The sequence below is a fragment of the Anopheles maculipalpis genome, chromosome 2RL, assembly GCF_943734695.1.
Source record: "Anopheles maculipalpis chromosome 2RL, idAnoMacuDA_375_x, whole genome shotgun sequence".
NCBI lineage: Eukaryota > Metazoa > Arthropoda > Insecta > Diptera > Culicidae > Anopheles > Anopheles maculipalpis.
The window spans coordinates 7,462,634-7,475,273 of NC_064871.1; the positions used below are offsets into that span (position 1 = coordinate 7,462,634).

At 42.1% G+C, this 12,640-nt stretch overlaps 1 protein-coding gene across 6 annotated transcripts; it reads left to right on the plus strand.

Annotated features, from left to right (window-relative positions):
- Positions 1-1,411: 1,411 nt before the first annotated feature.
- LOC126558073 (phosphorylase b kinase gamma catalytic chain, skeletal muscle/heart isoform) lies at positions 1,412-11,908 on the plus strand. 6 transcript variants are annotated; one of them, XM_050214013.1, is made up of 10 exons: positions 1,412-1,653; positions 5,123-5,292; positions 5,380-5,664; positions 5,734-5,824; positions 5,924-6,060; positions 6,138-6,235; positions 7,597-7,680; positions 8,597-8,611; positions 11,513-11,671; positions 11,768-11,908. In XM_050214013.1, the coding sequence occupies exons 1-10, from the start codon at positions 1,562-1,564 to the stop codon at positions 11,900-11,902; spliced, it is 1,266 nt and encodes a 421-aa protein (XP_050069970.1). In that variant the 5' UTR covers positions 1,412-1,561; the 3' UTR covers positions 11,903-11,908. The 6 variants fall into 6 exon arrangements, with proteins under 6 accessions (XP_050069970.1, XP_050069969.1, XP_050069971.1 ...); XM_050214012.1 differs by lacking the exon at positions 8,597-8,611 and adding an exon at positions 9,613-9,660; XM_050214014.1 differs by lacking the exon at positions 8,597-8,611.
- The last annotated feature ends 732 nt before the right edge of the window (positions 11,909-12,640 follow it).

Below are 12,640 nucleotides of genomic sequence, written 5' to 3' on the forward strand. Positions count from 1 at the left end.
TAATGGCTATTGTTTCGCTGGAGAAGATGGAAGTGTGATTGAATTGATTGAACTGAATTTTGATGTCGCAGTTGTCTATGGTGAAGTGGATCCCGCAGCCACTGAGTCTTGGTGAACGGAGCCGTCAGTAAAGATATGATGGATATATTTATATTTAGTCTGGTGGTTAGTGACGAGTTCTAGTTCTGTGTTAGCTCTAATAATGAGTGCATTTGCTTCGATTTCTTCCTCGATTCGAGCTGCATCTGCGACGACTTGGTTGATGATCATGTATCGCATAGCAAGGAGTCCGCTTTCGCAGAGAAAGGAGTTGATCGTGCTGGTGACAAATGCACCAGTGGCATAAAGGATAGCTGTGTGGTAAAAGGGTGCTACTCTCTTTTCGAAAGTTGCTCGCTCGTATGAAACAATCTCGATGCCGTAGAGTAATAGTAAACAAGAGACTCGAGCTTTTTCCGACTCCGAGTAGAGGCTGAATGAAGTCTATACGTACTATCTTTTCCAGATACAAAACCCATAAAGGGACCCACTCCAACGGCTTCAAAAATAGCGCTAACCCTGACCAAGATGCATACAACAATTTCCACCAAAACATTCAAATTGTCCCAAATGTACCAGCCTCGCCTAACCATACGTCAAACTTGACAGTTGAAGCAAAGCGAAAAAAAAAACAGGAAAACATCTGTCGTTCTAATCTTCTCGAAACATTTGCCCACTTTTCATACAAAAAAAAAACCGACAAAACATCATTCACGAAAGTCATCCACACGTGCTAATTGTTTAATTTGCATGCGTTGACAATAGAAACGCATCGAATTGGTACCATAATTGCATCGAACGTTTGCTGTGTGTGTCTTTCCGTTCTGCTCCTCTGCTGCCTGTGTGTGTGTGCATCGTGGCATGTGTGTTGCTTGTGTGTGCACCCGTCAAGTTGACATCCAATTTGTGCTCTAGTGGTCCCTCCGCAGCTGCCCTCACATCTGCTCCCATCGATTCCGAGCCGAGCCCGAGCGTGTTTTAACCTTTCTGACATTGAAAATTGTATCAGGGTAAAAATTGTACCACTTCGTGTCGGAATTAAACCGCGTGCGGATTGAATTCCGGTGCACTCTCGTACAAAGGTTTGTTCCTATCGCTCTCGGTGCTCTCGGGCCAGTGGTGCACCTCCGCTTGGTGCTGGAGTGTTCGGTCCAGCACGGGACACGTACGCGCCAACGCGTGAAGGAAATTGTTGTGAAAGCATTGGGAAAGTGCCTTGGGCCCAGTGTGAAAGAGTGCTGAGGAGAATTCGTTGCGTAAATTTAGTCTAATCTAGTTCACTTGATCGTTTCGGGTGATCGATTATCGTTCGTGGTGTCGGGGTGCAAGTACTGCAAGTGATTCTACATCATACCAAGAATCCGCATCGTCGTCGTCGTCGTCCTGGTCGGTAGGTTGTACCGGAACCAGTTTTCCTGCTGATGTGTACACCACCAGTGAAGTTGACCGGCTTTGCATCCATCTAAACCGCTATCGTTTATCGTACTGTGCACCGGCACGAAAAATAAGCCTCAAAAAAAGAATGGCCAAGGACGAGGAGGACGATCTGTTGCCCGACAAGGATGCGGCGAAAGGATTCTACGCGAAATATGAACCGAAGGAAATCCTCGGCAGGTAAGGACCCGCTTCACCAAATGAAGTGTGAAACAACGTCCACTTCTTACATCATGAATCGATCCGGTTGTATATTGTCTTTTCACTGTCGTTTTGGCTGACGCCTCTCTGATGCTCGGTTGCTGCTCTCTGATGCCGTGTCTGGTTAATGTTGAGTAATCAATTCCTTTTGGCAGCACGATCAATTTATTTCAATTGATCGAAACGCGCTTCTACACGGACGGTGGTTCGCTCGGCGGTTTGAACGAAATCATAGAGTGCGAGGGAGCCGATTTAGGGGCTCGCCAGTAACATATTTGCCATTTGGTGTGGCTAGCGGGCACGTAGACCTTTCACACGTAGCCCCAAAGCTGTTCGTCAGAAAGGGATTTGGTTTCGTTTTGTCGGGAAGACAACCGTTTCAATGCCGTTTAAATATAACAAGCAACAGTTTGTTGCGTTTCACACGTGCGCTTCTTGTTGTGGCGTTACCCATGGAAACGTGTCACACAACGTTCTGGATATTATCGTTGATTTGAATAATTGAATTCTCAGCCATTTTTTAGGGTGTGTAATTTCTTACAGCTGGGGCGGCCAGGTGATCAAGGCGACAAATCCCATATGGGGACCGTTTCCGCGTAGTGAGGACTTGGTATCCTTCTTCGTGGTATCGGCAAGTCTAGTAAGCTATTCGATGGGTCGACGTGTCCCAGAAAGTCGTTAAACCAAGAAGAGAGAGAATTCTCCAGCTATGGTACCGCTTTGAACCGCACCGAAGAAAAGAAATTGAGCTGGAAAATTCAAACGAACGAAAACATCGCAATTAAGGTGCTTACGACTTTGCCAATATCCACTTCCCATTACACAGCGTAGAGGCATCGTGTGTGCCAAACAAAATAGAGCTTCTTATCAATCAGCCAATCCACTGGTAAAGATACTACAGCGATTTATTGCTGCAATTGAACAAATCCACCTGATTCATTGTTTATCTCCCACTTGAGGGTTCCCAACAACGGCTAACAACGTCGGTCGCGCGGAGTGCCACATGCATACGCACACCCCCTTCTAAGCATCGCGCTTCTTTTCCTGTCTTGGAAAAGACCTTGGAAGGGTTAGATCTAACGGTTGCGATTCCACGAAACATCTCCGCCACGATAATGGATTGGCCGTGCTGTTTGGGTCACACAACGCGCGTACACCCAACAATGCAATTCTGTTTTTGTTTGAACGGAGCTTTGATGGGTTTGTTGTTGACTTCAGTGGACACTACCTTCCTTTAACGCAATGGTGGCGCGAAACGGTAAAGAATGAGCGTCATCATTGACGCGTGTAAGGATGGACAGCTTTAGTAGCATGGTAATGGCCGGTAACGGCCGGTTTTTGTTGAAGAAGAAGAAGAACCATCCCGCGACAGACGTCGGTACGCGAGTGTGCTAAAATTAATTCTTCAACAATCGCGGGGTTCGCTAAAAGTAGGAGCAATTCGCATAGGGGACACACATACACATACTGAGTACTACAAGCACGGGGTAACCTTATGGCAACGTGTGGGACTGTCAATCGTGTAAGAATGGTTTATATTTACAATTAATCTTTCCTACTAAAACGGCAGGATGTCTTCCTGAGCCACTCTAAAAAAAGGGATTGAGGGATCGTTGAGTTTAAAAATGCTTTCGCTTTCGGGTTTGTAGTTTGCATCAGGTTCAACGGTGTTTACTTATGGTTGTTGGGTCAGTTGACGTTTATATGCTATTGAATCATTCCTCACTACACATGATAATCCTCACAAGATATCAAGAAATGGATATCTGATACCAAATAATATATTGAAGTCAACCATAGACATCAATAGTCTTCAGTTGAAGATCATAAACTTGGAAAAACTATATCTCTGAACTCTAGTTTCCAAAATTGTGGGAAAATTGCAAAAAGACTTCAAGATTTTAACACCATTGAGAGTTCCGAAAGCTGATAATATACATACACTCCAATCCAAACAATTTCAAATTGAACCGCAATTCGCGATCTTCTGACGCCAAGGTGTCGCGGTTCAGTTTGACGTGCCCCCAAGAAAACGTATCGTCTGTGTGTTGGTGGTGCACACAGATGCCACAATTAAGTTACAGCGCATGTGTGTTGGGGTGGGGTGGTGTTATGGTGCTATTTTTATAACAACCAAACTAACACCCCCGCCACAGCACCGTCAGCCCTCGCGATCGCGATCATCGATCTGATCTGATCGCAATTTTGAGCGATTGTGTGGCGATGAAATGTAAACACGATCGCTACATGGTAAGAGCGTTTTTTTTTTTGCTCCGATTTTCACAGCTTGATAATGGCCGAATCCTTCGAACCGTTCGTAACGTGAGCATAGTCACGGGACACAACGAACCCGGCAGAAAGCATTCCAATCCATGACACGCGCCAGAGCGGCCACTCGCGACATTGTGGGAAAGAGATACCAATACGGGAGGAGCGAGTGAGAAAGGGAGCGACTCGATGTCGCCATCGATCATTACTGCGCCGTTTGTGCCATTTGCGCGTGGATGAATGAACACAGTGTGCCGTTGTGCCCTTTCCACACTTGTCGGATCTCCCATCCTCCACCATACGCGAAACTTTCCCATCGTGAAGGGGCTCGTTTATCCGACACGTAACGTTTGCAACGTATGCAATGCACTGCATCTGGCTTCCGGACTGCAGCTAGATGCTAGACATTAGCGTGTGCAAATTTGATTTAGCAGTACCACCAACCTCAGCTGATCTCCGGAGAGATAGAGGATGAAGATCTGCAGCGGTTGTCTGACGATGAAGAGATCTGTTGGAGATCTCGTTATCTTAGACTGGAGCGACTAAATTGCGCACTGTGTGTGCGTAAGATTCTTGGCTACCGGAATTGCGACAAGCACCATGGAGAGTGATCTAACGCGCGTCAATTGAAAATTGGACGTGATTTGTTGACCGCCGGTGGAGGATGATAATTCTTGCATGATCATGCCGCATCGCCATGATCATGATGGCGATGCGGCATGGGTAACGACGCGGTTTCAACGGATTCAAATTGGATTGTTAGTTCGTCCAGTTATTTCACGCCCTGTCTTGTGACTAGTTGTATGCAGTAGGATTACGTTTTACTTGACAGCCCTCATTGGTGTGCCTAGTTGCTTGGATTAATTTACGATCAGATGCTAAGTAGCTAAGTTTTTAGATTAATGGAGCACTCTTTCACCCTAAAAAGATCTCAATTAACACATGGAGAAGTATTTAAAGAGTAATCGGATCAGACAGTCAGGTGATCGTGTGACATGCATCGTACGTCACACGTGCCACATGTCTAGACTGTCGCGCCTTATCGGAATAACTTAACGCATCCGGTCCTAATGATGTCTATCATAAACCCATTACCCGTTGTCATCAATATTGAGCAGGTCGATTGCATATCTAACTAAAAAATCCTCTTGATTCTTGCCACCCGTCTCGCATCATCCAGAGGAATCAGCTCAACGGTACGGCGATGCATCGAGAAGGAAACGGGCAAGGAATTTGCGGCAAAGATCATCGATCTCGGTGCGGCAGAAACGGGCGATTCCAACCATATGCTGGAAGCAACCCGACAGGAAATTCAAATTCTACGGCAAGTCATGGGACACAAATTTATCAGTAAGTATGAATTCGCACGTGACTCGTGTAGCTCTCTCCCTCTCCGCTCTTATTAACTTTACCCTTCTTCCTTTATACCCACTGCAGTCGAACTGCAAGATGTGTTCGAGTCGGATGCATTCATTTTCCTAGTGTTTGAGCTGTGCCGGCAGGGAGAGTTGTTTGACTATCTTACGTCGGTGGTGACACTTTCGGAGAAAAAGTCCCGCTACATTATGCGCCAAATATTCGAAGGTGTTGACTACATACATTCGAAGAACATTGTTCATCGTGATTTGAAGCCGGAGAATATACTGCTAGATGATAATCTTAACGTAAAGATTACAGATTTCGGGTTCGCCCGGGTGCTAAAGGAGGGTGAAAAGCTGTATGGTATGTATTCCTTTTTCCTGATTTATGAAGTAAAAAGGGTTTTCATTTACTCAATCTCCCTCTAAACAGATCTCTGCGGAACTCCGGGATATCTGGCACCGGAAACATTAAAGTGCAATATGTTCGAGGATGCACCTGGATACTCGAAGGAGGTGGACATGTAACTATCGTGAAATAAGACGCTATAAAATACCGTCTCCATTTACTAACTCATCCCTTTTACTTCTTTGCTATCCAATGCAACACTTCACGAGAGCAGATGGGCTTGTGGTGTGATAATGTTTACGCTACTGGTAGGTTGTCCTCCGTTCTGGCACCGCAAACAGATGGTGATGCTACGCAATATTATGGAAGGCAAATATAGTTTCACGTCCCCGGAGTGGGCGGACATTTCAGGTGAGTAAATTGTAACGTATACCTTGATTCGGAAAACAATAATGTTTGATTTTATTATTAAACATTTTCCTCCACAGAGGATCCCAAGGACCTGATTCGCAAATGTCTGGTGGTAGATCCATCGAAGCGAATCACAGTCACGGAAGCACTAAAACATCCCTTCTTCAACACAGTAGTAAGTAGGATAGCTTGTCAGTGGTTTGTTTTCATGTGACGACAGCGCAAAGTGTGGCTTTGAAATTGAGTTCTCGGATCGCTTAACTAGCCATGTTCCTTGATTCACTGATTTTTTTTGCACTTCTTGTGCCTTTTTTTGTAAATATTTTCACGGATTTTAGTTTGTTTTCTTTCCCTTATAATTTATCGCTTTAATTTGGCTCACACTGCCACAAGAAAAAGGACGATTTTACTTGGTTGAAATTGCACATCGTAGATCCATCAGGTGAACCAGTCTGTAGTTGTTGGTGGCGGGAAAGGAAATCGGCAAATAATCCCAGAGAGAAAAACTGCACAAACGCTGCCACCCGCACACACAATGAAGCGATAGCATTGGTAATAGCTTGACGAAAGTGTCGCGTGATCGGATCATGGTTGTTAAACCGCGTTTTAAAAATAACTCCCGCACTGCGATCCATACGCTGATACGCGAACGCATTATAAAAGCATGTTCTGTTTCTTTTCTATATTGTATCCCGTGCTCAGCTTTCTTTCTCGCGCGACCCGTATACGATTGACGTAGGAGCGCAATGTGCAAATGTGCGCATTTTGTTTGTAAAATATGAACCCCGTGCTATTGGCAGATAAAGATGGAATTTAACGATCGATTTCGAAGAAGCTATGCTAATGCTATACGCTTTCCGTTAGAAAATAATAACACAAGCTACAGTTAACCGCTAAGTTGCAATTCGAATGACATCCGGAACAGATATTAACCATATCCTTTTATTACTTTTTTTTACTTCCTCTTATTTTTACTCACCTTATCAATTGATTGTTGGATCTGTTAAAAACAAACAATCCTTCGATATCAACTCAAACCTGCAAAAACTATCAATCCTACCTATTGGATCGTTTTTGCATCGCAAAAAAACACGCACGAACACGTGGTTGTGGTGGTGCATCCAAAAACACAATGGAAAACACTCCATCCATGCACGGCAAACCCACTCAACCTCACTGGAACATCATGGCTCTTCCTGGCAAATGCGCAACTCTACCGACGTCATCCACCAAATGCATCTCTTGCCACTCGCTATGGTTACGTTACCGACAACCGACCACTTTGGCTTGGGTGGATCAATCAATTCGATACGGTTACGCTAAACAAACACACACATACACTCGTAATGGGGGATACAAATGATTCCAAATCTAAATGTGTTCCTGTTACTGTGTCCTGGACATTTCGTTTGCCACATCCAACACCGGTAATGACACGGTGATTGGGGGTAATAAATCGTCCACCGCCGTATGCAACCTCCAATTCGGCCCCGGAAACGACGAACGATGATGTGTGCGTGTGTGTACGGTTTATAGCTTTTCGAGCAAGATATTGGACCTCTGAAACGGAGCCTTTCGGTTAAATCGAGACGCTTCAGTCGCATTGCTGACCTGGCACTGGTAACGTTAATTATACTGTTTTCTTTAGAATTATGTTCTATTTTGTTTGTTCCATGTTTCGCTGTTTGTCTTTCTTTTTGTTACGTGTTATTGTTTTCCTCATTTGTTTACGTTCATGTTTTTCGTTACTATTTGTTTAGTTAAAGTAAGTTTAAAAGTATCGTTTTTTTTTTCTTAGATTGATCGCGATGATTTACAACCCCTTTTTGTGTTTTTTTTTTCTTTTTGTTCGAACTAATTTAATGTGATGATCGCAGTTAGATTGTGTTAAGGGTTTTTTTTCTTCATTCGAAAAATGATAAACTTGCTGTCTTTAACTTTCCATCAAACATCACCATCGTTTTTGGGGGTTTTATAACCATTTAAATTTACAATGTTATCTACATAATGACCGATTGTTCAACAACCTAACGATTGGTGGAAGCAATTTTCGCATTAGTTCGGCATAACGTTCTCCACGACGTTTGTCATATCAATGCTAATTTTGCATCCATTGTGACGTATCTTGAACTCGTCTTTGGCTACAAAACGCAGCCGTTCAGTTCTATTTTGTATACGCTTGAAGACGGTGGAGCTAAATAGATAAAGCTAAATTAGTTGTGGATGGATATCATCCTTTTAGGTTTTTGTGTGATTTTTTGAGTTCATTGAAAAAGTAACAACAGTGCTCTCGATTAACTACCTTAGGCTCCTTCATAAAACGATGGTGATTTTTGTGTCTGTTTTTTTAAAGTATTTCTATTCATCTCATTATTTAAATTTTCTTTCTTCGTTGTGCTACTTTTTTTCGGTTCGGCTTACGCAAAATTACAAGACAACAGGCGAAAAGGCCTCCACAACTCCCCAAATATGTGTATTACACTACCGGCGGTCGATACTGACAATCGTTTCTCTTTTTCTCATACTTGTCTTCCAGAACCCCACGGAAAATGTACGACTAGCAATCAAAATTGAAGCGTAAAATTTTTGAATACTAATTTTAGTACCATTGATCACTTTAGTGATAGCCGCTTACGCAGAGTAGCTAGGTTCTGGTAGTTTTGTTTTTTCGTTATCGGGGAAAACGTTGAAATGGTGATGCAACAGAATGCAATGCAGAAATTCGAAACAAAATTGAAATATTACATTTTTGCTTCCTTTTTTAGTCCACAAAATCAACGTTTTCCCACCCAGGACAATAGGTGCGCTTTTCGATAGTTTGCCATTTGTGTACTCCCTTTGCTGTTCGCTGTATTGCAGCTTGAGTGTATGGCCCTGATAGTATGCAAATTACTTGTTTTATTTGGATTGAGCTAAGACTTCGGTATTATTTACTTATTTTAGTATGACGGCTCTACGCCGAATTGTCGCCGAAGCTAAGACTTAGCCATTCTGTAAAAAAGCTAAATTGCATACATTCAGGTGTTATGCACTTAGCACACGAATCAGCGAAAATGTGTCTGGGAGTGTAAACAAAACCTTATGCCAGAAGTATTGCTGACCCTCACTTGTTATCGTGCTTTCCACCGTTGGCTTTGATAATATTGTTGCTAGTTTTCCGCTTTACAATCGCTTGTCGCTTAGCAATTGATTTTATAAAATCCTCCAAATCACCTGCTCCACTCTTCACACTCTGTACCGTCCGTGTGTGAGTGTTTGTGTTCGTCGAAAGGACGTGTCATTTGTAGGTTGGCAACTAAACACTATGTATCTGTCTCCATTACATCACCTACTAACCAATCTTATCACGCTCGTGTTGTATTGCTGAAAACGCATGTTTTTAGCAAATAGCATCTTGTATGATCGTCCACACCACAATCTCACGCTGTATGGGTGAAGGAAGAAAAAAAAAGGATCGCAAAATAAGAGCACATCATAAGTGATTTTGTATGAAACTGCGCTAGAATTGCGTGCCTTCTATTCATCGATACAATTATTTCTTTTCTATCCCAGGTAGCATGTAGGGCACTGAAACTAACTTGCATTACCAAGCAAAGTAAGGTAGACCTTTTCTTATTTGCTTCTATAATGCGCTACGAACGTAAGCGCATCATAGTTTGTTCGCTACTTGAACACACGGGTCACATGTAAACTACAGTAACATAGAACAGCAGAACAGTTTCAGACGAACCACACACTACACGGCATATTACGGGTGTGTCTGCGAGCAGTAAGGCTAGTGAATGAATTGTCCCTTGGTGGTAATTTAAACGCACGCAACAGAATACAAACGAAAAACACAACAGGAATTAGGATACTTATACAGATGATACTTACCACAACACAAAAACAATATTTTTGTTCAATGGTTAAGATGTTAAAGTGATCGTTCTATTTCCATTTATTTTTATTATTCAAAGACATTCATGTTAGAGGCTTTCTTACGTTCCTTTAGGATTCGCTTAAGCTCGTGTCTTTTTGTTTGTGTAACAGTGTGTGTTGGGAAAAGGATATGGCCTATTTTATTTTGTTGTATTTGAAGAAAAAAAATCCCCTTTAATGTTTGTAAATACACTTATGGTACGCTTATGCGCAATATTAAAGCTTTATTTCCATCCTGAAAAGAGAGAGAATCCAGATTTCGGACTAAATGATAGATATGGCAATTTTTTAAATAAATTTTTCAATTGTACATAATTGGTGCTATAATACGGCTGAATGTTTGACCTATTATATTTTTTTTAAACGATAATTTCGGAGAAATTTTTCTCTGGACTGGAAATGTGACAGCAAAATTTTAATTTGTCGGTCAAGCATTCAGCTGTATAAAGCAGTATAAAAGGTCTAGAGCATCTTTTAAATAAATACTCGATAACTTTTAGCTTAGCTTATGCCAAGCCTTCCATCGACACGGGTTTTCCAAAGTGTGTTTGCATAGATAGATGGTGGATATTATGTGTGCTTTGTTTGTTGTTCAAGCATTCACTCCAAATGCTAGTAAATGCAAAAAAAGAGGGAATGAATGTTGTGTTTTATATATCTAAATATTTAAGCTTTTTCTCTCCCTCCCCGGTGCATATATACACGAATGTGGGTGTACAATAGAGCTTACAGAAAACATAATTTAAAGCAGTTTTCAATTGTGCTGTGTGTTTTGAAGGATTGGTGTTCGTTTTTTCCCTCTCCGTGTTTTCTCTTTGTAACCGTTTGTAACACACCCGGCAAAATAGATGCTTTTATACTACCAACGTACGCAACACACATCCACCGAGTTTATCCAAAAATTCGTACCAAATTTGCCTATCTATCTATCTCTCTCTTTTTTCTTTTTTTACTACCTTTTTCTTTCTTCATTCGCAGGCCACAGTTTACCAAACCAAACAATCAGAATCCTTTAACACAAACAATACTCATCATTTGTGCTCTTGTTTCACGAATATCCTCTATTGTTATATCCATGTAAATTGCTACATTCTACTTTATTACGACCGAAGGACGGGCAGTGAATCGTGTCGAGCGATTATTAACGGATTGATTTCTTTCTCTCTCTCTCTCTTTTCTCTCTCTCTCTTTCTCTCTCTCTCTTTTTGAAAATGAATTTTCCCTATAATCACCATCTACCAATTTCCAACTTGAAATTAATCAAAATTTAAACATTTTTCCTAACTGTCGCATCGCGTGTCACATTTTCATTTTCATTCCATATTTCATTCGTATCAAATTCATTAAAAACCCTCGATTGCAAAATAATTTTCCTCCCTATTGATAACATGCGCTTTTCTTTCCGATCCACTTTGATTTAATTCTTGCATCCAATCCTTGACTTAATAAAAAAAAACAACAACAACAATGTCCCCCATCTTTTCTGCATCTATTTTTGTTCTCTTTTGCGCGGCACTGAACACGCTTACAGTTACGTAAGCAAAGTCAGTTCAACGCTAGGAAAAAGTTTCAATTTGCTATACTGTGTGTACGCGCTATGATCCGGATCAAGAGGCTACGGTACACGCCGGAACCGTTGCGTGTCGAGGATGCGCTCAGAGACCCGTATCGCGTCAAAGTGTTGCGCAAGGTGAGTAGTGGATCGATGAGAGACACAGCGCTTTTTATAAATCCTTATAATTTTCTCAACGGTATCCTTTTTTCTTTAAATCCTACCTACCACCAGGTCATCGATGGATGTGCATTTCGAGTGTACGGCCACTGGGTCAAGAAGGGCGAGGGCCAAAACCGGGCCGCGCTGTTCGAAAATACGCCTCGATGCGAGGTTTATAATCTTTATATCAACAGCCTTAATCGATAGACTCTAGGGCAGAAGACACGCCACCAGCAGTGAACTGTTTTTTTGCCGCCAAAGACCGAAGAATCGGTGTAGGGCTAAGATACTGTGGCGCAACGCAAGGACACACGTGAATGTTGGGTAATGGCACCGGAAACATGGCAGCATAAGAAATTCGTTACTCAATCGCGAACACGTGGTTGTGCCCTCCAAAAACCCGCTAAAAAGCTGCTGCAATAAGTTTGATAAGCAATGATATAGGGTAGCGTTATCATGTAGGAAGTTAACATTGCGAAGTTGTCGCGATGGTTGAATAAGTTTCATCAAACACACCTACTACTTAGACGATCATTCACGTTTCATTCATGTTATGATTCCTGTTACATCTCACCTCCGCTTTCCCCTGTACGTACGCGTATGTACGTGGAGTGTGGAATGTAGTGGACTCGCCCGTTACTTTAGCATAGTAATTTAAGCGGATATGAATCCGTACTCCTACTGTGGTGTTGGCTGCAACAATTGCAGCAGGACTGGAATGTGAAAGCAGCGAGGAGCGACCATGGACAGACGAATAAAGACGAAGAAGAAGCATTGAACACGAAATAAAGGTTCACGTGATTAGGTGCTGTAAATGAGCGATGGAGGAAAAGTCGATTTCTGGAGACGATATTATGTTTTCGTGCTTTTGTTTTCTTTTTATACAACCATAGCTATATGTACACTACTACTGTTAATAATAATTAAGCCTAATAATATACCTAT

Bases quoted from the DNA above. Each gene is read 5' to 3' on its own strand.
- LOC126558073 (XM_050214012.1), top strand. From the start codon at position 1,562: ATGGCCAAGGACGAGGAGGACGATCTGTTGCCCGACAAGGATGCGGCG. The intron at 6,236-7,596 runs GTAAGTAGGATA...TACGGTTTATAG, and splicing joins ATCCCTTCTTCAACACAGTA to CTTTTCGAGCAAGATATTGG. The intron at 7,681-9,612 runs GTAACGTTAATT...TTTCTATCCCAG, and splicing joins GCATTGCTGACCTGGCACTG to GTAGCATGTAGGGCACTGAA.